Source organism: Oryza sativa, chromosome 3 (assembly GCF_034140825.1).
Source record: "Oryza sativa Japonica Group chromosome 3, ASM3414082v1".
NCBI lineage: Eukaryota > Viridiplantae > Streptophyta > Magnoliopsida > Poales > Poaceae > Oryza > Oryza sativa.
The window spans coordinates 26241573-26267613 of NC_089037.1; the positions used below are offsets into that span (position 1 = coordinate 26241573).

At 43.8% G+C, this 26041-nt stretch overlaps 1 protein-coding gene, 1 long non-coding RNA gene and 1 pseudogene across 3 annotated transcripts; 2 read left to right on the forward strand and 1 right to left on the reverse strand.

The window, feature by feature from the left end:
- Positions 1-1977: 1977 nt before the first annotated feature.
- Positions 1978-6211, reverse strand: LOC112938223 (protein argonaute MEL1-like). 2 transcript variants are annotated; one of them, XM_026023844.2, is made up of 5 exons: positions 5674-6211; positions 3765-4071; positions 2967-3681; positions 2373-2873; positions 1978-2282 (listed from the first exon to the last, which is right to left on the reverse strand). In XM_026023844.2, exons 2-5 carry the CDS (start codon positions 3987-3989, stop codon positions 2107-2109), a joined length of 1617 nt encoding a protein of 538 aa, XP_025879629.1. In that variant the 5' UTR covers positions 3990-4071; positions 5674-6211; the 3' UTR covers positions 1978-2106. The 2 variants fall into 2 exon arrangements, with proteins under 2 accessions (XP_025879629.1, XP_025879630.1); XM_026023845.2 differs by having other exon boundaries at positions 2361-2873.
- Positions 6212-14548: 8337 nt separating this feature from the next.
- On the forward strand, positions 14549-18049 carry LOC136355588 (uncharacterized). The gene is made up of 2 exons (XR_010739867.1): positions 14549-15473; positions 16593-18049. It is a non-coding gene; the product is annotated as an uncharacterized lncRNA (long non-coding RNA).
- Positions 18050-20132: 2083 nt separating this feature from the next.
- On the forward strand, positions 20133-21752 carry LOC136355872 (uncharacterized; annotated as a pseudogene).
- The last annotated feature ends 4289 nt before the right edge of the window (positions 21753-26041 follow it).

Below are 26041 nucleotides of genomic sequence, written 5' to 3' on the forward strand. Positions count from 1 at the left end.
AGACCTGACCTGTCCTATTCAGTGGGGTATGTGAGTAGGTTTATGGAGAAACCAACTACTGAACATTGGGCAGCAGTAAAGCACATATTGCGCTATATTGCAGGAACTCTGAATGTGGGAGTAAAATTCAAAAGAGAGCAGGGTCAGGGATCTCTGCTGGTGGGCTATAGTGATAGAGACATGGCAGGGATGTTGATGATAGAAAAAGCACAACCGGGGTTTTATTCAAGTTTGAAGAAAATTTGATAAGTTGGCAGTCCCAGAAACAAAAGGTTGTGGCCCTTTCCTCATGTGAAGCTGAGTATATAGCTGCCACAACTGCAGCTTGTCAAGGTATTTGGTTGGCACGGTTGATTGGTGAGCTGCAAGATAAGGAACCAAGTTGTGCAATTTTGAAAGTTGACAACAAATCTGCTATAAATCTCTGCAAGAATCCAGTTCTTCATGATAGGAGCAAACATATTGATACAAGGTTCCATTTCATCCGAGAGTGTGTTGAACAAAAAAAGATGGAGGTGGAGCACATCTGTTCTGAAGAGCAACTTGCAGACATCCTGACTAAGCCACTTGGGAGGATTCGGTTTCAAGAACTGAAGAACAAGCTGGGCTTGGTTCAGACTTAAGATGCTTCAAGATTAGGGGGAGAATTGTTGACGAAGCTGATATAATCTTGAGCATTGATCCACTTTGTATCTGATGCATGTTAGTTTGCATGTAATTTTGTGTTAGCCGTGCATGTAGGCAAGACTGAAAATAGTCCGGAGTACCGGAATTCAGTTGAGCATTTATCGTTGTTTTCTTTTCTGTTGCTGACCGGATCAGGAGCTAGATCGTGGGATGGCGCGTTTGTTATGATCCTGAAAACTCGGTTTTTAGATGCATGTAACAAACTCTCAGGGAGGATAATAAATAGAAGAGAAAACCCCTGAAAAGCTGCGCAAGTTTTAAGCAGCACAAACACTCTGTTTCACTCTGTTTTTCGTTTCTCTGAATTCCAGTTTCGTTCGTGAACTGTTGCTGTTTCGACAACCGTCAGACTTAGCTGTTTTCTTCCACAGATTGTGAGTGAGTGATTTTGCTGACAACTCATCAGTGGTAACTTGTGGCTCCACATGCCGTTGGAACCAAGTATTGTACTTTCTTTGAAATCTCCACGATTGCTCCTTTAGTTCTCTGGCACTTAAAAATTGCTGGTATGTATTCTACGAAAGCAACAGAAAATGCCAGGAGCAAGAGCAAACAGGTTAGAACTCATTGAAAGTTTCTAAAGGCAGGCAAGGCAGATGAAAACAATTGAAAAAAAAAATATGGAAATTTACTTGCTGATAGTAGAAAGCAAAAAACAAAACCGTAGATAATGAATCGCCACCCATTCTTTCCCAAAAGGCAGGATTTGATACTACAGGTGCCTGAATTTGCGGGAAGCTGGCAGGGGTGACTGCAGGGTGCTTCTGAACATAACACATGACAAAGAAGTTAGAACAATACGCCAGAATATTTTGTTCATAACAACTCTACCGAAATGATCTTACTGGAATATAATTTTTGACTCGCTCTGAGTCCTTTGGTTGTGGAAGCCTATGGTAAGCAGCTTCGAGCATCGCAGATTATAAAGTAGATCATGACTAGTACTTGCAGAAGCTACACTGAGGTTATCACCTATTGCACCAAGATGATCAGATACACTCCTCCGGCCAATAACACCAACACCAGATGATGACATGCCAGGTTACAAAGACTGACCATCTGGTAGATCAGGGTCTCTAGATAGTTGAGTGCCTTCTGTTATGGATGCTGTGTTCAAATATAATGAGTTAAGCAAAAAATGAAAAAAACTAAGATACTTTCATCATTAATCTGAAACATTGCTCTTCTAAACGGTTCAGACACCTAGGCAAAACAAATTGTAGAAGCAGGGATAGTGAACCACAAAGCCCAGACAAGGGAAAAAAAAGATAAAGATAGTGAACGATGAAGTATGCAATATTGTTTCTGCAAATCTGATAGATCATATATGAACAACATCTCAATGGTACTCAAAAAGCCAAAAATCCTCAAACTGAAAAATTCTCTCAAAGTCAGAAATCTTCAAACTGAAAAATTCTCTCAAATACGTCTACCCTTACCCCTAGCTGGAGGATCTAAAACCCAAACATCTTCAGAATAACGCACATTACTTTTTCTAATCCTATTACTAGTCCTACTAGTACTTCTTTCTACATTGGCTTCATCTTCATCTTCATTGGACCCTCCTTCATCAAATGAGGATACGCCTCTATCTCCTAATTAAAAAAAATACATCAGATTCAATACGAATAGTGTTAGAAAAGATCTGTGAAACAAAGAGAGAAAAAATATACCATCAATCTAACCTCCAGGCCTATTAATGCAGTCGATATCAATCAAATCTGACGGGGCGCCCTGTGCAGCCACGGCCTGAGCCTCCACAAATGCTGTAGCGGCTCCAACACGCCCAAAGATCTCCCCAAAGCGGGCGAACAAGCCCGTAATTGCTGCGGCGGCTGAAGCTGCGCCTCCTTGGGCTGCTCTCACTGCCTGAATAATCTGTGACACAAGTTGTAGAAGCTGGCCTAATGTAATGGTGCAAGTACTTATCTGCTGTGCGGCTCGCCCCAATGCTTCCACAAATAGCACTGCCTGTTCAGCCGCATTTGCCTGTACCGTCACCACCTCTTCAGTTGCTGCTTGCGCTGCCTGCGCCGCTCCAGAAGCAGCCTGCGCAGTGGCCAGGGACCCAGCGGCAGCACTTGCAGCTGCTTCGGCGGAGCTTTGGGCCTCGGCCGCTGCCTTCTTGGCATTCTCAATGGCTGACTGATCTGCGGCATTTGAGGAGCCCATCTCCACGTCATTGTCTGAAAATACATATGGGTTACGTTAAGCCATGAAAGGAAAGCAAATCCTAAGAATTGATAAAAAGGAATTTGGTTGAACAGGAGACCACTTACTCAACTGAGGCTTCCAATACTTGCGAACCACAACAAACACCGCCACCAGCAGAAAACCAGCCACAAGACATAGAAGACCAATGAGCGCCTGATAGATTCTTCTCAGCACCCCCGTGCTCGGCGCTGCCGCACTTGCACCGGCTGGCAGGGCCGTGCTCGGCGCAGTAGTAACTGGTGGTGGCGGAGGCAGCGTAAACACTGGCGTGGATGGTGGCAATGGTGTAATCATGGCAGGCGGAGGCGGCGGCTCGACCATCGGTGCTGAAATGACCGGTTCAACCGTCGCCGGTGGCAGTGGAGGTGGCATCACAGAGCCATGCAGCGGCGGCGGAGAGGGAGACAAAGCGGGGACCTCTTCACATCCACCAGCGGGTAGAACAGGAAACACATTGCCCTCGCATTTCCGATAAAGAGAAAGGATTCGGGTTGAATTCAACCCCATCTCAGCCACCTCCCTGTTGTTGGCGAGCGAACAGAGGCATAGAGGATCTCCACCATCAAGGGACCTCTTCAAGGCAAAACAGCATCTTGCATATATGCCTGTCCCACCGCACAGAGAAGCCACGGCGTGGGCCTGCTGCTCGCACTTAGCTAGAGCCACCATGGGGCCAACTGCAAAGGCCACCATGAGGGCTAGAGCTACAGCGAGAACCCGGCGTGGATGCGGAGTTGCCGAGGCTGCAAACTTCATCTTTTTCATCAAGTCATGAGTATGCTGAAAGAAGAAATAACATGCACTCATTTAATTGAAAATTTAATTGGCTAAAAACTTTTGTTTAAGCCGCAAAAAGGCGTTACCTGCAAGCCAGTAGCATTTATGTTCGAATCTATTTCTCCAAGAAGGCCAATCTGACTGTCCAGAACAGTTCCTGCAGGATAAGATCGAAACTGAATAATAAGCCAACCATCAAATGCTTCAAATAGTAACTTATGTACATTGTCAGTAATAGCCAACAATTTTTTCACTCTTGTGACTTCCTTGAGCATATCTGACAGGCAGTTCTGTTGTTCTCCTTTGAACATCCCTCAGAGCATTCTCCACATTGCACATCTGAATCAGGCCGCCGCAGAACCTTGGTTCCTCAGTTCCTCCATTGATCATTTCCTAAAAAAATAAACAAGTAGATCAAGTACAAAGATTATGATTCTTAGAAATTGGGCTATTGGGCTCTGAGCCTCTAACACTAAAGAGATAGTCGGTCTCAGAAATTAGAACCAACATCTTGAAAAGCCCAACAACAAAATAAGAAACGAAATTAGAAATTACTAGTATTATTAATAAACAAGAAACGAGCCTACAGAAATGCTTACACACGAAACAAACTATTGAAAAATTCTAAACGAAAAAACGTTATTGGAAAAGATTACGTTCCTTGGAACAACGCATCCACAAACATGAAGTCTTTAAGAACGACTGCTTTCTTTCGCACGGAATAAACTAAACGTTTTAAATAAAAGGCCCACGGAATCATGAATGAGAACGGCATCCCGACTTCCCGAGAAAGACAACATATGATTCTACACGAAGACGACTGCTATTTCGGCATGGAATAAGCTTTTTAGATAAAAGCTAGGCGTACAAAATTATGAATGAGAACGACATCCGACAAAAACAACAAATTTTTTTTTCATAAATTTTGCCAAAAAAGAAAAGGCAGAAAACACAGAACCAAAAGCTAAACAGTATTAACCGAGTTTTTAAACGTGGATCCACCACTCTACTTCTGCAACCATGCAAGCGACAGGCTTCAGTGTTGCTGCAAGATCAGAAAAAGGACAGCGGTCGCTAGTCCGCTGCTACAAAAAAAAAAAACAAGAATCGATCTGACAACGATTGGATGCAAAAGTTCACGCGAAGGCTTCGCATGCAGGGAGAAAGTTTAGCATGTCCCTTGCAAGAAAACAGCAAGAAGCTCACGGGAAAGCATCCACTTGCACAAAAATGGCAGTCTCCAAAAGACAAAAAAAAAAACAGTCAAAACCAGAGGTAGAACCGACCGGGCATGGCACAGAGAGGTTTTGTCTTCTTCCATCTATCACACAAAAGAGGCAAAACTTGTAAACTGTACCGAGCAACCTTTGCTTGCAGAGGGAAAGACCCGACCAGCTCCCACGAGGGAGAGATCAGGCCCACCCATGTAGATCAGGCCTACCCTTGTACGAAATCAGTAACTCCAAAACACAGTCCGAAATGTTCCCAAGCAAACAACGACATGCGTAGTACATATGTACATGCATATCACCAAATTAAACGAACACGACGAAAGGCTTCGAACGGGTGAGCTGCGTGTGCTGCGGCCATGAGATTTCTCTCGACATCGGCCAGTTCTCTAGCACCAAATTAACAGCAAGGACCGAAGTGGAAAAGGATAAAGAAACGGAGGATAAAAAAAGGGACAAGAAACTTTATGCAAGAAAGGAGACGCGAGGACTCTCCGACCAAACACCCACAAACTAGGATGAGATCGGAAGATTCTCTCCATGCAAAAAACTGCAAACGAAAGCGGCAGAGAAACGAACTTGCAACCGAATTCGGAAGAACGAAACAAAATCATCCTGAAGCAAGCAAGAACCGTGCGTGTATACATAGAACATGCATAGATAAATTAAATAAATTTGACAATCACAAATACACAGAAAGATGCATGGATCGAGTATACGTAGATCTAGGGCTGGGAAGGGAAGGAAGAGGGTGAGGTGAGCTCACATCGTTGTGGAAGAGGTTGTTGTCGACGACGTTGTGGAGGAAGTTGTTCTCGTGGATCATCACCTTCTTCCCGGCCGCGCCGTACCCCGGTCGCCCAGGGTGGGCGGGCCCCTTCTTCGAGACCGCCGCCGCCGCAGCGGGTGGCCCCAGCGCGTTCTCCGTCACGAACAGCTTCTGCTCGACCTCCTTGGCCAGAGCAGCGGCGAACGGCGCGGCCGCCTGTGGCGCAGCCACCTGCGCCGGCTGGTACGGAGCCGGAGGCGCGCGGATGCCACCCAGAGAAGGAGCCCCCGGGGAGGGCGCCCAGTACACGACCTGCGCCACCCCGGGCTGGTACGCGCCCTGGTGCAGCGCCGTGTAGACGACGGCCGGCTGGCCCGGCTGAGGAGGAGGCCCCGGCCACGGCGTCATCCCCGGCGGGGCTCCACCGCCACGGCCAGGGTCGCCGCCGAGGTAGGCCATGGCAGAGATGTGGAGGAAGCTAGGGAACGAGATGGAGGTGAGGCCGGATGGGTGGGGAAGGGAAGGGTGGAGTGGCTATGATTCGAATGGAAGGGAGGGGGGCGTTTATATGCAAAGGAAGTAATCGACGAGAAACCCTAGACCGGTGGGAGGGAGAAAGGGGTGGTGACCTTACCCGCTCGGTGACTCTATGCTTGTCTGTACGGAATAACTGGCTACTACTCAAGACTAGGTTTTCCTAATCAGTGCAACCTGGCACGAGTTTATTGTGGTGAATTAATTATTCTGAGGTTGTTTTTCGTCAATTTATTAGTTTTGGTGTTACGATCTTGTTAGAACGAACTAAGCTATGATATAACTATAAACGTGAAGTTATACGTATAGTCAGTAGTTGGCATACGTGCAGCACCGTTCCTAATCTTCAAAGTTAAACTGCAAATGGCGAAAGGCGTACGTTCGTGTAGTGACCCATTAAATTTGACACCTCCTTCCGTTTTGATTTCTCGAAATATTTGAAGTTATATATGTTTGGAGTGCTATTTATGATATACATTGTCCCGATTTGACAAACTAAATACTAATATACAGATTGGAATTATTGTATGCCAGCTGGAAAGAGCAGATTATAATTAATGTAGCCAAGGGCTTGTTCAATTTGATGCAAAAAAAAACCTTACCAAATTTTGGTAAAGTTGCCAAAAAAGTGGCTATATTTAGTTTGCTGCCAAATTTTGGTAACTATATAAGAAATCCTGCCAAAATTTTGGTAACTATACCAAGTTTTTTTTGGCATCAAAGTGAACAGGCCCCAAGTATATTCTCATTTTTCCCAGCGATCGAGTCTCTCTAATTGCTGCCACGTAATGCCTCTGTAGTCTTGCACAATTAATTTCGATCGCTATGGCCAGCAAATGTTTAATTTTGTCAATCGAACAAATCAAATAGATCGTGTTTTAATCAATCGAACAACTCGGTCACAACGGACAGAAAAAAGAAGATTCCGGAATGACCCATGGGCGTCTCATGCGCCTTGGCCTTATCTCTCGTACGTGCTTGGGCCACATGAGATACTCACAGCCACAGCTGTGCCCAAGTTTGAAAAAAACTGTCACGCCGTAGTTAATGGCTACCAAGCTTTTAATCATAGGTAGATAAATAATAATCTGTACAACTTTACAGTGAAATTAAAACCATATGGCCTGATCATCATCGGCATTTCGGCGTACGTGTCACGTTTCAAAAACGATCAGGCCAGACGGTGTACAGTGTACTGCTCTCTCTCTCTCCCCTTTGCAAAGCGATCGTCTTGATTCGTATCAGCGTTTTGGCTCACATGCGTCCAAGCGGTCGGCCCAGCTCATGCATGCATGTATACGTTGCAGCGCACAGTGCGTTCACTGCTCGAAAAGCAAAAGGAAAAGGCAGCCAAATTTTGGTCATCTCTCGGATCCCTCGTCTCTATAGTCCAAACCGGAGTTAAAAAGTGTGTGTGGGAGGTATAGTAGTAGCTGTGGCGCCTGTGTGATTTTAACTGCAATTGAGTTATGTATTCTGTAGTAGCTCGGTTTTTGTCATCAGTAACCTACTAACCTGTGAGTAGAAACAGTTTCATTAGCACATGAATGTACCTACATGCAGCAAAATTTACTGCACTCTCTATCCCGTTGCGTTTTTACCACGTTTTTTTACCTCTAGTATAGTGCCGGGAAAATGGAGTAGTACCCTGGAAGGAGAGCTGCACAGGAGGCGGTCCTCACACAAAAACTAACTCACTCTCTCTCTCTCTCTCTCTCTCTCTCTCTCTGTGTGTGTGTCTGTCTCTGTATCTGTCTCTGTCTCTGTCTCTCTGTGTGTGTAGGGGAGAGGTTGGTGGTGGACTGGTGGTCAAGCAAATGCATGCACACACCATCTCTGCCTCCGATGCACTGTGCCGTGGCGGTTTCCGCGGGAGGAAGGGGAGGGGACAGCGGCCGGAGGCAGCAGCGTACACTGCGGCGAAAAGCAAAAGGGAGGGTGGGGGCCTGGGAGGTGATCCGATCGGCCAGGGCTGGCACTGGCAAAGTGACAAGTTGTGAGAGAGAGAGAGAGAGGGGTTGTGACCCGGGCGTGGCGCTGCGTAGTACCCAGCTGCCGCGCGAGGGCCCCACCAGCGCCGATCCCGACCCCTGCGACCACTAGGCCGACCGCTGCTGCGCCCAAGATGGAGAAGGCGGCGCCGACCCCAGCTACTCTGCGGAGGAGCCAGAGGACGACTGCTCAGAAGGCCCCTTCTCCAGCGCATGCCGCCACCACTCCTGCGTCTCCGCTTGCCTGCCACCGCTCCGCCCGCCGCGGGAGAGAGGGAGGGAGGAGGGAGAAGGAACCGGCGATGAGGGAGAAAGGACAGGAGGGAGGAGGGGAGAGAAAGAGAGATGTAAGGGAGAGACAAGGACCATGACATAATTTTTGAATGACTAGCAACAGTGCCTGTGCGTTGCAACGGGAAAAACACTGTTTGGTAGTCACACCTTGAAAACCTCAAATCGGTAAAAATCAAGTCTAATTTGATATATTAACAGATAGGTAGAACCGAGTCTAATTTGATGAATTAGCATACAATTTATGATTTAGTTTTAGATTTAATTTTTCGAGCCTACTTAGGAGCTTATCCGACGGACTTTAATTTAAAAAATCTGAGCCATATTGTTTGATCAAATTTGCTTTCGGCCCAGGTCTTCCTAGCCGGCCCAAACTTGGGTTGACCCATCTTCGGCGAGCTGAGTCAATTCGACAGCTCGCAAGCCGAGCAGCTGAGCGTGGCCCACATATGCGGGGACGGTCCGATGCACTTCCGTGGCCCATTAGGCGCAGTGTAATCAGCGGCGGCAAAGGCCCGACGCTGGGTAAATCTGAGCCATCCGATCTAATGGACGGCTCCGATTGTTCCCATGCCGGAGAAGCGCCGACCGGGAGACAGGGGCAAAACCCTAGCTCCCAAATCCCTTGTCTCCGGCGACGAGCGAGCAGAACGATGGCAAAGGCGACGACGGTAGTCCGCTGAGCGAGTGAGCACGTGCAGTGACGACCGCCGAGCGGCTCCTGCTTCGCCGGCTAAGGGTGCACTCGAGGGCACCGCAAAGCTGTGCCACGGTGTCGGCGGTCCGACTAGGCGGGCGCGCAAACAACGATGAGCACCGAGCTGCCTGGACCTTTAAGATAAGATAAGATTTTCACGGACGACAGAAGTAAATTGAATCGGACTTTTTTTTTGTTTTAATGATTTTTTAAGTAGTAGAGATAGAAATAGAGAAGATAGAGATAAATAGTACCGTGTTACATGTAATAGGATTCGATTTTTTTACCGCGTCACATATAATTCTTTTTTTTAATTGGACAGAATTCGTTGTTTATTTTTTTCACCTTTTTTTTACTGCGTTCACGGAATCGGATTCATTTTTTTGCCCAGTTTTTTCACCCGTTTTTTTCGTCCGGTTTTTTCCCGATTTCTTTTTTAATTGGACGGATTGATTTTTTTGGCCTGGTTTTTTTCCGATTCCTTTTTTTTAATCGGACAGATTGATTTTTTTTCGCCTTTCTTTACACGGAATCGTCATTGTTTTTTGCCCTTTTTTTTCACCCGGTATTTTTTCGCAGGTTTTTTTTGCCCGATTTCTTTTTTTTTAATCGGACAGATTGGTTTTTTATTTTTTTCGCCCTTTTCTTTACACGGAATAGGATTCTTTTTTTTTTCGCCCCTTTTTTTTCATCGTGTTTTTTTCACCCGATTTTTTTCGGATGATTTTTTTCGCCCGATTTTTTTGCACGGACGACGGAAACACCTCATATTTTTTTAAGTACTAGCAAAAATGCCCGTGCATTGCAACGGGTGAAAAAATTCTAATAATCATGTCAATGACAATATTTGTATTTTAATGAGCGGCTTGTTTTTTTTATAAACGGTGTTTTTTTTTCTTGCACGATTTTCTCAAACCATTTTTTAGAAATAGCGCATTTCTTTCTAACAGTTTTTTCATAGCATGTTTTTTTTAATGATGACGAAAACCATATTTTTCTCCCCTTTTTTGTTTTGCTTTTCTCGCATGTTTTTTTTGCCTATTTTTGCTGACAATTACTTTCTCCGTGGTTTTTTTGCCAGTTTTTTCTGAATGTGATTTTTTGCTTTTTTTCCAATACATGAGAATATATGACGAAATAAAAGCCATGTAGTAGATGGTAAAAAATTGATGGATCCTATCCGACTCAAGCGTCCATCAATTTAGCTTTTTTCTGACAATTTTTTCAGAGCGATTTTTTTATATAGATAGTTTTTTTTCTTGCGTGGTTTTTTCAAACTATTTTTTTTAGAAATGGCGCATTTTTCTGACAGTCTTTTCCTCGCATGTTTTTTTTAAAAAGTTTTTGCCGACAATGGAAATAATTTTTCTCACGCGTTTTTTTAAGAAGATGGAAAAACCTTTTCAACGTGTTTTTTGCGCTTTTTTCTGACTTTTTTCTCACACGTTTTTTTGATCGTTTTTATTTTCTCGTGCATTTTTTTATTTTTAAATAGTTAGATTAGATTAGAGATAGAGAAGAGATTTATACTGATTAGAAATTGGACTTTGTTTCGTCCTTTCTATTTTTTTCTCGCGTGCATTTTTTATTTTATACGAACCAGCTTTTTTTGCCACTTTCTTAGGGAATCGGATGAACTTTTTTAGATGTTTTTTCAGATTTTTTCACCTGTAACTTTACAGGAATCAGACTTTTTTCCCCTTTTTAAAGGAATCGGATCTAGCGTTTTTCTTCACCACTTTTTTTTGCCTTTTATAGGAATCGGGTTTTTTTTCGTTTGCATCTATAGTTTTTTTTCGCCACTTAGGGGAAATAGACTTTTGTTGTTGTTTTTTTTGTTTATTTTCTTTTTTGTGTGGCTTTTCTTTTTCTTTTTATGCACCTTTCTGCCTTTGTTCTATCCCTTTTATTTGTTGTTTTTTTTTAAAAAAGACCAAAAGCACCTTATTGCAAGATTATAGGGACTCAAATGTAAATATAAAAATTACAGGGACTCAAATGCAAATGTACAAACCCAAAAATTAAAATCATATAAAAATAGAGTTCTCTCGACATGTAGGTTATGTTTTTGCAAACAGATCTTCAATCCGACACATCAATTTTTTTTCACCAAGATGTATGGAATATCTTTGAAACTGAGAGAGAAGTGGTGCATATTATCTTGGACTCAAACCGAGAGGAATGGGACTCGGATGACGTTTTTTTCTGAGAGGGAATCGCAACGAGGAGTCGGACTTTTTTTTTATTTTTATCGCTATTTTTTTTACGGGACCGAGTCGGATTTTTTTATTGCTATTTTGTTTTTTCTTTTTTTTTCGCATGTTTTTTTTCGCCCTATTTTTTTTATCGGACAATTTTGGTTTTTTTTCGCCCGATTTTTTTCCCTCTGGATCGGACATATTTTTTTCGCCCGGTTTTTTTATCGGACAAACTTGGTTTTTTTTCGCCCGATTTTTTACGGACGATGGAAGCACCTCTTATTTTTATGTTTTATAAGCAGTAGAGATAGAGATATATAAGTAGAGTAGATAGATAGAAGTAGCGAAAACGGATGGGAGTCTGTTTTCTAGTTTTGTGGAATCGGATAGATTTTTTTTGCCTGGTTTTTTCTTTTACCTTGTCGACAGAATCGGATTCGATTTGTTTTTTTACCAAGTCGCATTTTTTTTAACCGTGCCACATATAATAGGATTTGATTTTTTTTTACCGCGTCACATATAATTTATTTTTCTTTGGAATCGGACAGATTCTTTTTTTTTTATTTTTTCGCCTTTTTTTACGGCGTTAACGGAGTTTTTTTTTCTTTTTTTTTTGGATCGGAGTTTGTTTCTTATTTTTTGGAATCGGACATATATATATATATATATATATATATATATATATATACCCAAAGAAGAGGGAGGGAAAGTAGACTTATTTTAAAAAGACACGATGGCCCACGCGTTCCTTCGGGCCAGCACGGCACGGCCTGACTGCTGGTGGGCCGTGCATGGGCCGGAGGTGTAGCCCATGGGCGATTGGGTCGTGCCGGCCCAATGGCTGGTGGGCCATGCCTAGCCATGCCTGGGCCGGGCCAGGCAGGCCTTATGGCCATCTATACTTCTGGCCTCATGTCCGTCACGATCGGCGGCGAGGACCTTCCGTCACAGGTCCAAAATATTGATTCTTCACAGTGCAAGTGCTTGAGAAGTGGCTTTAATTTTTATATTTCAGCCCCTGATATTTTTGTTTCAGTTCTACTATTTTTCGTAATTTGTGTGAAGGTCCAAAATTTATACTAAACACCCTAGAATCTAGAAAAAAAAAATAAAAACCCCCCTCACCTCTCTCTCTCTCCCATCTCTCCCTTATCCTGATCTCCCTACTCCGGCCGTCCGACATCCTTCGGATACCCTGCCGCCGGCGCCCCTCTTCCCCTCCCCTCCTTTCTCCGTCGATGTCAACGCCGGTCCAGGCGTGGTCGGCGAGGGGTAGGCGGCAACCGACCCCGTCTCTTCCCACAGCCGGCGTCCCTCTCCCCCTCCCCTCCTCTATTTTTTGGTAAGTATGTTGTGCACAAGATTCATTTGATTTAGGAAAAAGTCCAAATCCCCCCCTAAACTATGCCCAAGAGTTCATCTAGCACGCTAAACTTTAAAACCGGGTATTTAGCCCCCCCAAACCTTGTATTCCAGTCCATTTAACCCCCTAAGCTCTTTCGCGAGGTGGTTTTGCACATGTGACAGGCTGACTGGACCGTATTTGCCACATCGTCATGCTGACTAGGCGGTTGCAAAGTAATAGGGAGGGAAAGGTGAAGAGATCGTGAAATAACAGGAGGGAGGGAATGCATATCGCTCCATATATCATTCTTGCCTCATTGAGAAAAATGCGAATAAGACAATCCCAAAAGGATACATCATTTGAATTGCATAATAACATGCTTACTAGATTATACAATATCACATGGGCAATCTTCAGATTACAAAGGGATAATACATGAGCTTATTTTACACATTTCATTCCTCCCTAATCTATATGCATGGATTTACATTGTAAAAATTCTTTTCTATCACCATGTTCTACAATTCGTCAGAAATTGCTTCAGGAACACCGATCTAAAATACAGGGGGGTGGCCATGGTGATGAGCCGGCTGAAATATTCTTTAGCCCTGTCCATCCTTGCCGTGCTGGCGGCCAGCGCGTCGAGCGTCGCCGTGCAGCCCATGCTGACCTGCCCCGACAGGCACATAACTGATCCTGCAGCCTACCAGCTCCGGGAACACATGAGTCCCGGCGCCGGCAAAGATGACCCGTACAGGATGCTGCACGGCTCCAGCCTGTCACGGGCGCCAGGGTCGTCGCGCTTGCCGTGGCTGCGCACCAGCGCCACTGCTATGATTTCCTGCGCTAGAGTCGCCATGCCTCCAGTTCTGGGATTTGACGCTGCCACTGATGTGCGGGAAGAACTCAAGGTGGGGAATATGAACCCTTGAGCGAGAGGAACTCTCTCTTTCCCTCCTGTTACTTTGCAACTGCCTGGTCAGCATGACGACGTGGCAAATACGGTCCAGTCAGCCTGGGGGTTAAATGGACTGGATTATAAGGTTTAGGGGGCTAAATACCCGGTTTTATAGTTCGGGGTACTAGATGGACTTTTGGGCAAAGTTTAGGGGGGGATTTGGACTTTTTCCTTTGATTTAACCTGATGTTAATTGTGGAAATAAAGGGAGTCTTGTGTTTAGACAATTGTCACATCCTGATTTTTGTTTCAGGATTTATAAATTATTTAATAAATTATTATTAGAATTTATATTAAATGTTCATTAATTTACAAGTGAAGTTAAATGTGGGAAATAAAATTTCCTAAATATAAAGCATGGATGGATTTAATTTTTTATTAAATTCTGCATGGTTAATTATACACTCTGGAATATTTTCGGATTTTTCGGAGCTCAATTCCTAATTTTTAATCATACAAAGAGCATTTCAGTAATTACCCACATATTAAATTAATCATTAAATGGTCTGGTATTAATATTGTTAAATACTTTGGGTGTCCAAGTATGTTCAAGATTTTTCTTGGAATTATTTGAGCATAGGAAGTATTTTTAACAATTCAAAGATCATTTCATTGATTAATTTAATTGGAAAAGTATTAATAATCCTCTTCCTAGTCTTGGGCCCTTTCCAGTCCATCTCCGTCTTTTGTGTGCACGGCCGTGCAGCCCAAGTCGGCCCAGCCGAGCTTCCCCCTTCTCTTTCTTTCTTTGCTTTGTTTTCAGCCAGCCCAAGACGAAAAGTCTAATTTGCCTCCCCTTCTCTCTCCCTTCCTCTCAGCCCGCATAGAAGTCTATTTTTCATCCCTGTCGCTACAGTGCTCCTTCTTCTACCTCCAGACAGAGCCCGAGCTCTCCAGCCCATGCACAGTGCCGCCGATCCCCTTCCAAAATCCAACCTCTCCATTGCTCTTCTTTCCAAATTAGTTGCGGGAATGGAATCCACTCAATCTCCTCTTTCTTTTCCCCAAGAAATCCCCAAAATTTTATATGGAAATTCTTTCCAATTTCGCGGATCAAATCCTTCTTTTTTCCGGCGAGAACCCTAGACTTTCCCGAGTTTTTCCCGTCGTTGTGGGCTTGATCCTGAGCTCCCGTGCCTATATAAAGGACCCCCTAGTCGTCCTCTACCCATCCCCTCAAGTCCCGTCCGCCGCCGTCGCTGGAAACGCTCTCCCCGCGCTCTCCTTCTCTCTCCAAACGCCGACGCCGCTCCAGCCGTCCCTAGACGCCGCCTCATCTGCCTCCTTCCTGCGCCGCCACCTCCATCGGCTCCGCAAGGTCGAGGTCCACCCCGGCCGCCGTTCCCCTTGCGCCGAAACTTCGCCGGAAGCCGTCCTCGCCATGAACCATTGGGTTGCCGTCATGTTCCGATCTCCAGCCGCAGCTAGCAGCCGCCTTAGCCGCCGCATTTGGTCGCCGCTGCCGCCGTTGGGTTCGCAAGAAGGAGAGGGAGCTCGGCAGCCATCTCCCCGAAGCCGAAATCCACCAGAGCTCCATCGTCGCCGTCAACCCGAAGCTCGCCGTCGCGTTTTGATCTCCGGCGAAGCCCTGCTGCTCCTCCCGTCATCGCCAAGCTTTGCCGCTGCCTCCATTGGATTCGCAGCTGCGAAGTGAAGCCCGGCCACCCCTCCGTTGTCGCCGCACATCGCCGGAAAGTCATCGCCTCCGTGGACAGTACCTCGCCGCCCTTCGAAGCTCGTCGCCGGCTATCTTCCGTTGCCGTTCGTCGTCGCATAAATGGTGGTAAGGGTCACTTTGATCCCCTCTCGCTCCCGGTGCCCTCCGTTTGCGTTATTGTGCCGTGGTTCGCCGGCAACCGCCGCTCCTATGCCGTTCACCTGTGAGGTTTTCCCTAGGGCCTTAATCCGATCTAACCTAATCTGCTGTCTGTCTAGCGTAGTAGTCGTCTCCGTGTGTTGCTGTCGGGTAGCCATCGTCATCTCTCCCTCTCCGATCATTTTGGTTCGGTGAGACTTCTATCCGTTTTCCCTCGGTTTAGTTTTTAATCTCTTGTTTTTGTTGTCGAGTAGCCGTCGCTCTGCCGTAGCCATGTGCCGTTGTCGCTGTGCCGTCGCCCTAACCCCAGCCACGTGTCTCCGCCGAGTCGCCGCCGCCTAGCCGAGCCAAATCGCCCTAGTGCCGCCGTGTCGCAGCTGTGTACCACTTAAACCTAGCTGCCGCTTTAGCCGTTGCTCGGTAGCCAAGTTGTCTAGCCGTAGGTCCATCCCTAAATTCCTATCGGCCTATCGTTTGCCTTACCGGGGCTTTACCGTGAATCGTGTCTAGTCCACCGGTTTAGCCGCGGTCGTTGTTGAGTCGTTCGCTCGTTCGTTCGAACGAGGTGTTCCCCGTGCTTCGTCCGTTCGTCCGTGTTGAGTCGTCCTTTAGTTTAGAGCCTTTCAGAGCCGCCGGTTCCGTTCGCCGGTTTCGGTTGATCATTTGGGTGATCCCGTGTCACGTAGAATTGACTCGTTGAGTCGGTATCTCGTGAGGTTCGCTTGCAAGATTAATCTTAGCCGTCCAAAATTGATATAAATCCGTTCTTTCTTTTCAATGACATATTATTCCTTTTTAATATATGTCATCTACCAAATATGATATAATCTTTTTCCGGAGGATGTTTTAATCTTCTGTCTCAGCTATAAATCAGTTGTAAATTGTTTAATTAATTTGGAATAGTCTTTTCTTTAATAGGTTTAATTGGAATTTAATCTTGTAAAATTTGTAACTAATTCATATGAAATCGGAATGAGGCCGTTCAAGTCTCTAAATTCATCTAAAATCATGATCTACATGTTTGTTTACTTTATATGTACTGTTTATTTGGTTTTTATTAGTCTTTTTCTTCGTTTTGCGTGTTAGCTTGTCGTTTCCGTCGTTGCGAAGGTTCGTGAGTGCGTCGGGAGTGTTCAGAAGATTAATTGAAGACCGATTATTGCAAGGCAAGTCACACAGATCCTAAACACAATCCTTTGAGCATGTTGATCCTATATTTAAATTCTCTATTTATTTCAACTGTGCATTTATTTTCGAATGTCACCGGGTGGTGTGAACCTATTCCTTTGTTATGGCCAATTTGCATTGAATGCCCTATTCCTTGATACCTTGGGTAATAAATTGATTAGCTTGAACCTTATATATTAGTTTGGTTCAGCTAAATGTTATTTACAGTTGCTTAGCCATGCTTAGAAACATTAGCTCATTAATGGGATGAATCATATATACTACATTATTATCTATGGTTATATTTAATGGTAGCTCACGATGGTTAATCATGTTATGATAATTAATTGGTAATTAAAATATGATTAATGGTGGGTTGTGAGCACATGGTTTTGAAGGTCGTGCTCATGGCAATTAAGGACCGGTTCGCGAGCTACTGTTGTGAAACATTAACCGTGCCAACCACAAGCCAGCGTGGGCAACGGCTTTACCTTTTGTATAGCATGGTTCATTGCAGAGCACCAGACTGAGAAGTGGCGGAGATAAGCCCACGGGGGTCGCTGGGGAGTCCATGCCTTGTTTTATAAGGGGGTGATTATGATATAGGAATGGTGCATTGTGGTGAGTTGTGTTGTGCAGAGGGTATTGTCACAGCCTCTATTTGGGTACTTTCCAGTATCGCGACGCATGGTAGACATGATGTTGAGGCTGTGTCTTGTGGGTACAGTGGTACACCTCTGGCCAGAGTAAAACTATTCGAATAGCTGTGCCCGCGGTTATGGGCGGGTTGAGCAACGTTTTTCGTGATTAGTCTCACACCTCTCACAATAATTATGGATGCTATAACTGGTAATAATTTGCTTAGCTCCTGGTTTGGAGTTAGATCTGTACAGCCGGGTATGGTTGTTCAGGATGGTTGGGCCTGTGCAGCATGGGTGTGCTGTTCAGTGTTGATTAAAATTTTTAATTAATTACTCTACTGTTTTACTACTCTTAACTCTTTGCTAAATGCTGCTTTTGCAAATGAGCCTATATTATGCCATCCTTTGGTATCCTTGTGCACTTGCATATTTGCTGTGTGGCTTGTTGAGTATGTCATATGCTCATTCTTGCAATAATCAATCAACCTCAGTTGAAGAAAAAGATCCAGAAGGAGAAGACGTTTGGCTTATACCCCAGTTGAGCTGCCTGTGGGAGTGGAGCTGAAGCCATCGCTAGACCGTTATTCCGCTGCTGTTTTCTTTTCTTTTGTAAGTGTGTAACGTTATTATTATGATAGATTTGTATATTAAATTGTCAGTTTGTGTACCTCGGCTGATTCCTGGACGAGGATTTTATGCACAAATAAGTTCAGAAATTACTAGTGAATTTCCGGGCGTGACAACAATTGCGTGACTGTGCGCGATGTAGATATGTGATCTTTTAACAATATCAAGTAAGGTTATAAGACGTTTTGACTTTAGTCAAAGTCAAATTACTTTAAATTTGACTAAGTTTATAGATAAATATAGTAATATTTATAATACTAAATTAGTTTCATTAAATCAATAATTGAATATATTTTTATAATAAATTTATTTTGGGTAGAAAATGTTACTCCCTCCTTCCCTAAATATTTGACACCGTTGACTTTTTTAAACATGTTTGACCGTTCGTCTTATTCAAAAACTTTTGTGAAATGTGTAACTATATGTATACATAAAAGTATATTTAACAATAAATCAAATGATAGGAAAATAATTAATAATTACTTAAATTTTTTGAATAAGACGAATGGTCAAACATTTTTAAAAAAGTCAACGGCGTCAAACATTTTGGGATGAAGGGAGTATTATTTTTTTCTACAAACTTAGTCAAACTTGAAGCAGTTTGACTTTAACCATATCTAAAACGTTTTATAACCTAAAACGGGATAATATTTTGTATGAGTTTTTCTTCATGTTTTACTTTGTTAAGACTTGATGTTGGTTTGATAACAGTCAGTATATTTTGAAAATTGTATCTCTTTGAAATATTTTATTAAGTGAATTCAAACAATTTTCTATAAGAGGTTAAACACAGTTTGATTTTTTTATCAAAATATAATCGTGTACGGGCTTGTTATAATAATTTATTTTAAAAAATACAACAGTATAATTAAATCATAGATTAAAGAAAAATTGATTGAAACTTTACTCCAAACATTGCATGCAGGCTGCATGCCTGCAGATGCTATGGGAGTACTGACATAATGCTGCCTATGATGTGCGTGCACATTAGAGGGCAAAGTGCGGTTAAATGGGCGTCTCATTTATAGTCACGTCTAAATATTTTGAAAGTTGTAAAATCTATTGTTTATAAAACGGTTAAATTATGCAACCAGATGAAGTGTAATGCACGGGACATGCAAGCACGACTTGTTTTGCGGAGTAGTAGGTGTCCGTGGGACCAACGTGGCACGCATACTACTACTCGTTAGTCGTTACGAGCAACGGAGCAGATAGTTATTTCGGAGTTGTGCAAGTACTCGTACAGGCAAACGATTCTGTCCATGGGCACAACGTGGAACAGCAGGCGCATGCAACTTGCTTTGCCGAGCAGTAGCAATCCGGGGGGTGGTTAGCACGCGCGTGCGCGCCAGGAAAAGCAACTGCCGAGAACTCCTTGTCTTTAGTCTTAACTATTTATATTAGTTAATATCTTAACACTAATAATCGTAATTAGGAAAGATTCTGAAGATTTTTTTACTAACAGATTAAAAATTTTTTAGGTTAGATTTGAAAACTTTCGATTTAAGTTTTAAATTTTAAAGTCAAATTTTGAAAACTTTCAACCTAGATTTGAAAACTTTCAACTCGAGATTTGAAAACTTTCAACTCAGAATCGAAACTTTTAACTCGAGAATCGAGATTCGAAAACTTTCAAGTCCAGATTTGAAAAATTCAACAACTTTTAATTTGAGATTCGAAAACTTTCAAATCGAGATTCGAAAACTTTTAAATCGAGATTCGAAAAAATTTGAAAATTTTCAAATTGAGATTTAAAAATTTTCAAATCAAGATTTGAAAATTTTCAAGTCGATATTTAAAAACTTTCAAGTTCAGATTTGAAAATTTTCAACTCAAAATTTAAAAACTTTCAAACTCAAAATATGCTAAAAGATTAAAAAAAATAATCAGAAAAAAGTGTGAAAAAAATCCAAAAAAAAGAAAAAAAAAGATCAGAGGACGCGCGCGCGCATTAGCTTTTCCGAGCAATCCGTGTGACCAACGTGGCGCAGCACAAGTCGATGATGTACGTACTCCATACTACTCGTTACGAACAACGGAGCAGAGTCTAGCTATTTCCGAGTTGTACACGTACTCGTACATGATTATTCGAATACAATCCGTATCGGAGTCCAGTACACAATAAAGGCCATCTAGTCGATCATGCAATCCGTGTGATCAAGAGGGAGGGACGACATTGAGGAAAAAAAAAACGCCGGGAAAGGCAGTTGCTTCCCGTTCCACCAAATTAAACATGGAGATCATGGAAGAGGCGCCGCTCGCAGCGAGAGGCGTCGAGGTGGTGCTACCGGAGGACGTGCTCGCCGAAATCCTCCGGCGCCTGCCACCCCGCAGCCTGGCCGCGTTGCGGTGTGTTTGTACGGACTGGCGTTCCACCATCGACTCCCGCGGGCTGCTACGTGCGGACCTCCTCCCGCTGTCGCTCGCTGGCATCTTCATCGACTTCTGGGGCCTTAGGTTTCCGGACTTCTTCTCCCGCCCGCCGCCAACACCGATTAGTGGTGTGTTCGACTTCTTTCCTCTCGAAGAAGGTCCTGACATCATGGACCACTGCAACGGTTTATTTTTGCTTTTCTCTCTCCTAGTGGTTAACCCGGCCACTCAGAGGTGGGCGTGCTTGCCACCATTACCCAGCCACTCCACCGAGCTGGATTTTAGGTTCTTGTACGATCAAGGATTGATTGTCTTTGACCCCATCGTATCGCCGCACTACGAGGTGTTTATGATCCCATTTGTTAACCCCGGACAATACTGTATCGAAAGGACGGATCTTGTCTTGAAGGAATCAGAATGGCCACCATCACCGCTCATCCTTCATGTCTTCTCATCGGCGGCAGAGTGATGGGAGGAGAGATCATTTGTCAGAGAAGGAGATTCTGCAGGAACCGTGGCTTACGCTCAGAGGCAGTGTCATCTGGATAAACGTGGAAACTTCTATTGGCATGGAGCGCTCTACGTGAACTCATATTTTCTTATGAGGTTTCATCTCTAGTCTTAATATTTTTTAGTTAGTTTACAGCTTCTTAAAGTTGCATTCTGCTTTCTTTGTTTACTGTTTTAAATCCTTGTGCTTTTGCTCTTTCGTAGGATATCCATTTCTGATGGAAGCTACCAAGTAATCCATCATCCCATTGAAGTTTACAAGAGCAGACCATATGTTTATTTTGGAAAATCAGAGAAAGGGGTATACCTTGCATCACTTACAATAGATGGTCGCCTTTCGATTTGGGTCCTCGATGAATCATGTGGTCAGTTTAAGTGGGTATTGGAGCACCAAAACAACCTCAAGCCCCTGCTGCTAGGTCTGAACCGCAGCAAACAAGTTTATGGACCGTGGATCTTAAGGGATATTAACTATCATCTTTATAGCCAAAAGTTTCCAGGGGAGTGGGATTTATACGATCGGAACTATGATCCCTCTCATTTTCATTCTCCAAACGATGAAGCACCAGCGGAAAATAATTTTGAATGGCATTCCGACGATGATGATATTATAGACAACCAATGCAACAGTGAAGAGCGTAATAGTGGTGACTACCTTACATTTCTTGGATTTCACCCTTACAAAGAGGTTGTCTTTATGTCTTCTGGATCAATGAAAGGATTCGCCTACCATTTGAAAAGCTCAAAGCTTCAATGTTTGGGTAACTTATACCCAAAACACTATAAACACTTTGCCCAACATGAAGACATATGCCAGTCATTTCTGTATACACCGTGCTGGGTTGATGAGCTGCCTGAAACTAGTATTTCAGTAGATAATGTCTGTCAAGATTAGCTTGTATATTGTTTGGGGAATTCTGTTTGGTAAGGCTTTTGTTTCTAACCTCAAGAAAACATTCCAAGTTATGAATATATTTTGATTATATATGTGGTTGCGGAGAGAGACAATAAAATCAGAAAGTATTTGAATTCTATAACCATCAGCATAAATCAAATATGAGTCTATCAGCTAAAAATAGGCACCTCCTAATTAAAAACGAATTTTTTATTTTACTCTACGTGGATAAAAAATTTACATGCTGATTAAAATAGATATAACTAGATGATATCTGTCGACGTTTGATCTCACCACTACGGTATTTGGACAGTATGGGGATCGTTGGTGCTAGTATATATGCGAGACTAAGGTAAAAGAGACGGAGACAACGATTTTTATACAGGTTCGGGCCCCTGAGTTATCAGGTAATAACCCTATATCCTGTTGGCCAGAGCCGATGTTGCCTTTTATTCACCATAATCACACCAGTACAATATGTGGGGTAGCCTATCTAACTGTCGTCGACATGGCGGTCTGAAGGTCTTACTCGTAGTCGACAACAGGGTAGCTTTCCTCTTCGAGCTCGTGCCCGGAGAAATCAGAGACAGTGCTAGATCCCTACGGCCGGCCTTTGAAGGTACCGGATAGGGTCGATCCAGGCGTATCTCTGATGTCGATATCCGGCGGCTTGTCTTGGGGTATGTTGGCTTGTATGTTGTGTGTATGCTGTGGTGGGTTGTCTGTGTTGGTTCTCTCTCCTCCTAGGGGGTCTTGTATTTATACCCATAGGTGTCCCCTTGTGCAAGTAGAACTAGGGAAACCAATATGGATACAATCCGAGTAGTACTTGTCGTTTCCATGTAGAACTCTGATTGTCTTTCCTATATCCGCACGTTGTTTCCGTATAGGACATGGTATGTGGTGGGTCCTGCCGAGATTTAGTCGACTACTATTAGGTATGTGGTATCCATAACCCTAACAGTAGCCCCCGACTTCAATGCAAATGAATGGTTTCATATTCTCAACTGCAGACCTTGGAGTAACTGTTATCGAACTCATGTGACCGTTCTCGGTGAGTTAAGAGATAACGTTAGACTACCTTTGTCAGCCTCGTGCGGGCACCTAAAGGGTTTGTCTGAGTCAATCTCCGATGTTAACCAAGAAAGTACAGAGCATACGACTAAGTCTCCCGTCTTGCTGTAATCGAGAATTTAGATTGAAGTCAAGAAATTTTATCTCAGCGGGTACACCATCTCTTCATTCTGTATCCCTTGTCGAGATCCACCAACCGTTCTCGAGTGATCGAGAAGGCGCAGAATCTGCGACGGAGCCTTGTCAACATTTGGTCGTACTGGCCTTAGTCGATCTTGGTGTAGAACCATAGAGACATGGAGTCTTCAACAATGTCGAATAGAATTTTCCTGAAATCAATACTCAGAAAAGAATATTAGATAGAAATAGCCCCCGAGCAAATGCTCAAGGGTAACATGTTATAATATGTATGGAAAACTGAAAATGAATTAAATTTGCAGACCAATGTTTTGTGTATGAGCGTCTTCTCTTTTACCAATCCCGATCAGTCGGTTTGTTGAGCTATACACTCTCCCTAGCCCCCAGCCTTGTCGTCGGATAATCATTCTCGGAGGATAAGGCTCTTGGACCTTTGACATGCCTCGGTTGAACAAGCACTGATCATAGCTCCCAGCCGTGAAGTTGGAAAACCCAATTTCCGATTACACGGCTTGGTTAATACGCACGGCGAGAACTCTTACACGACCATATCTTACATGGTCTTTTGTCTCTACAGGATCCGACAAGGCCTTATCGGCTCTAGGCGTCCCCAGCCGAAGTTCCCTTAGGTTCCTTGGAGGCCTTATCAAGACGGCGTAAAGGGACAATAGGATAGGTTTCAACGCTAGGTGTCATCGTGGTAAGGGATCTCTAGGTAAAACACTTGGCGATATTGTGTACCTGATATCAACTTTGTTGAAGTAGAGGTAATAGGAGAATCGCTACACTCTGGTCGAGGACCAGATAGTAGTCGTAACCTGACCACTTGAAGTGGAAATATTGGGAGAATCGCTACACCGCTGGTCGAGGACCTGGTGTAGTCTAAACTCGACCACTAGAAGTAAGGGTAGTGGGAGAATTGCTACACCGCTGGTCGAGAACCTGGTGTAGTCTAAACTCGACCACTAGAAGTAAGGGTAATGGGAGAATCGCTACACCGCTTGTCGAGTACCTGATGTAGTCTAAACTCGACCACTAGAAGTAAGGGTAGTGGGGGAATCGCTACATCGCTGGTCGAGAACCTCGTGTAGTCTAAACTCGACCACTAGAAGTAAGGGTAGTGGGAGAATCGCTACACCGTTGGTCGAGTACCTGGTGTAGTCTAAACTCGACCACTAAAAGTGAGGGTAGTGGGAGAATCGCTACACTGCTGCCCGAGAACCTGGTGTAGTCTAAACTTGACCACTAGAAATAATTGTACGAGAGATCGCTACGATCGACTGGTTGAGAACCAATGAGTAGGTGTCTCTCGATCAATTGAAGTCGTCTGAAGTCATGGTGCGAGGACTGCTACTCTGCTGGTCAAAGACCAGTCGTAGTCATACCTCAACCATCTGAAGTCATCTGAAGTCGTGGTGCGAGGACCGCTACTTGTTGACGAAAAAATCGAACACACTGGCCTGGGAGATCTGCTTAGCTCCAGTGCAGGTCCAAATATGATGAGATGCGGGCGTGCCAGTCAGTTTGATCCTGCAACTGACAAGATATGCAAATAGTAGATAAAACAGTCGATCGGCTGACAAGCCGATGGAGTAGTTCCAGCCGATAGCCAATAATAGCCGATGCCGATACCAGCCGATAGCGATAGGGTTTAAGCAATCGGCTATATGTCAAATGTAGATAATGATATAAAGGCAATCGGTTGATGATGATATAATAAAATAACAATATAATCCAGTATAAACCAATCGGCTAGCATTAATATGATAAATAAGCATCGATCCGAAGGTTAAAGCACACATCGGCTGGAGATCCGATGTCATGAAATCCACAAGATTAGATTAAGCAATGAAACCTTTGTTGTCATCGGCTAAATCCAACTTATATGTATATGTAATCCTTATAAGCCGATGTAACATCCAGATAACTCACCGGCTGAAACCCCGATGAAACTCTTATTGGCAATCAAGAAGCAGGCTAGAGATTATGGTTCTAAGCATGACTTAGTAGATCAAACTTAACTGATGCAGCACTAAGTATGAAAGAAACATAATATCTAGACAATCAAGCCGATGACTGAGTTTTCAGGGTGGTAGATGTCTAAGCTAATCTAATCTAGCAACGCGATTTAGCCGATACCGGCAGAAACCCTAAAACGAGAAGCAGCCGATAGAGCTAAATTGATATGCTAAGACTAGATTAACAGAGACATATGATAAATAGGTAGGCAAATATATCATCCAAACCAGAGCAATCCAAGAGATCGAATATACTGATGCAGCCTTGAACGACGCCGACGTAAACGATACAATTGCCCGGGCCGACGGAACATTGGACTTACCCCTTCGCCGGAGATCGAACATCGATGCAGCCCCGCGTCAGGTGCCATGTCCCACCGGACGATAAAATAAAGTAGAAAAGGTAAAAGGTGGCGATGCGCCGACTTATATTGATCGTAGTGACAGATTACAATGACCCCGGGTGTACATATTTATACCCATTGGTTAATACAAGACCTTGTCGGACAAGAAAGAAACCTTCCTAAAGATAAAAGGAAAAGATAAAGTCCTTATTGGACACTAAACACATTTTCCTAAAGATAAAAGGAAACTAACAAACTATTCCTAATTAATAGATAACTTGTCATGCCGTATCCTCTTTAAACTCGGTCACTTATGGATAATCTTTCTTTAGTAAATTGATTTCCTTAGCCGAATATAGCAGAAATCTGACTATTGGCGACTTGATAACTCCCATCGGCTGATTCCGAGATGCTGCAGCCGATTATGACTCTAAGCCGATGACGTCTTTGCCGATTACCAAATTTCACTGTTAACACTACTCTGCTGCCGGTCGAAGACCAGTCGTACTCGTACCTCGACCATCTGAAGTCGTTTGAAATCGTGGTGCTAGGACCGCTACTCTGCTGCCGGTCGAAGACCAGTCGTAGTCGTACCTCGACCATCTGAGGTTGCGGTGCGAGAGATTGCTACATACTGGTTCGAGGACCAGCGAACGAGTAGAATTATCTCTTGAACACCAATGGAGTTTGCGGTACGAGAGATTGCTACGTACTGGTTCGAGGACCAGCGAACGTGTAGAGTTATCTC

Excerpts from the sequence above, each read along its gene's own strand:
- LOC112938223 (XM_026023844.2), bottom strand. The coding sequence starts at position 3,989 with ATGTTCAAAGGAGAACAACAGAACTGCCTGTCAGATATGCTCAAGGAA. Across the intron at positions 3,682-3,764 it reads TAAATGCTACTGGCTTGCAG|CATACTCATGACTTGATGAA; the intron begins GTAACGCCTTTT and ends TTCTTCTTTCAG. Across the intron at positions 2,283-2,372 it reads CTGCATTAATAGGCCTGGAG|GAGATAGAGGCGTATCCTCA; the intron begins GTTAGATTGATG and ends TTTTTTAATTAG.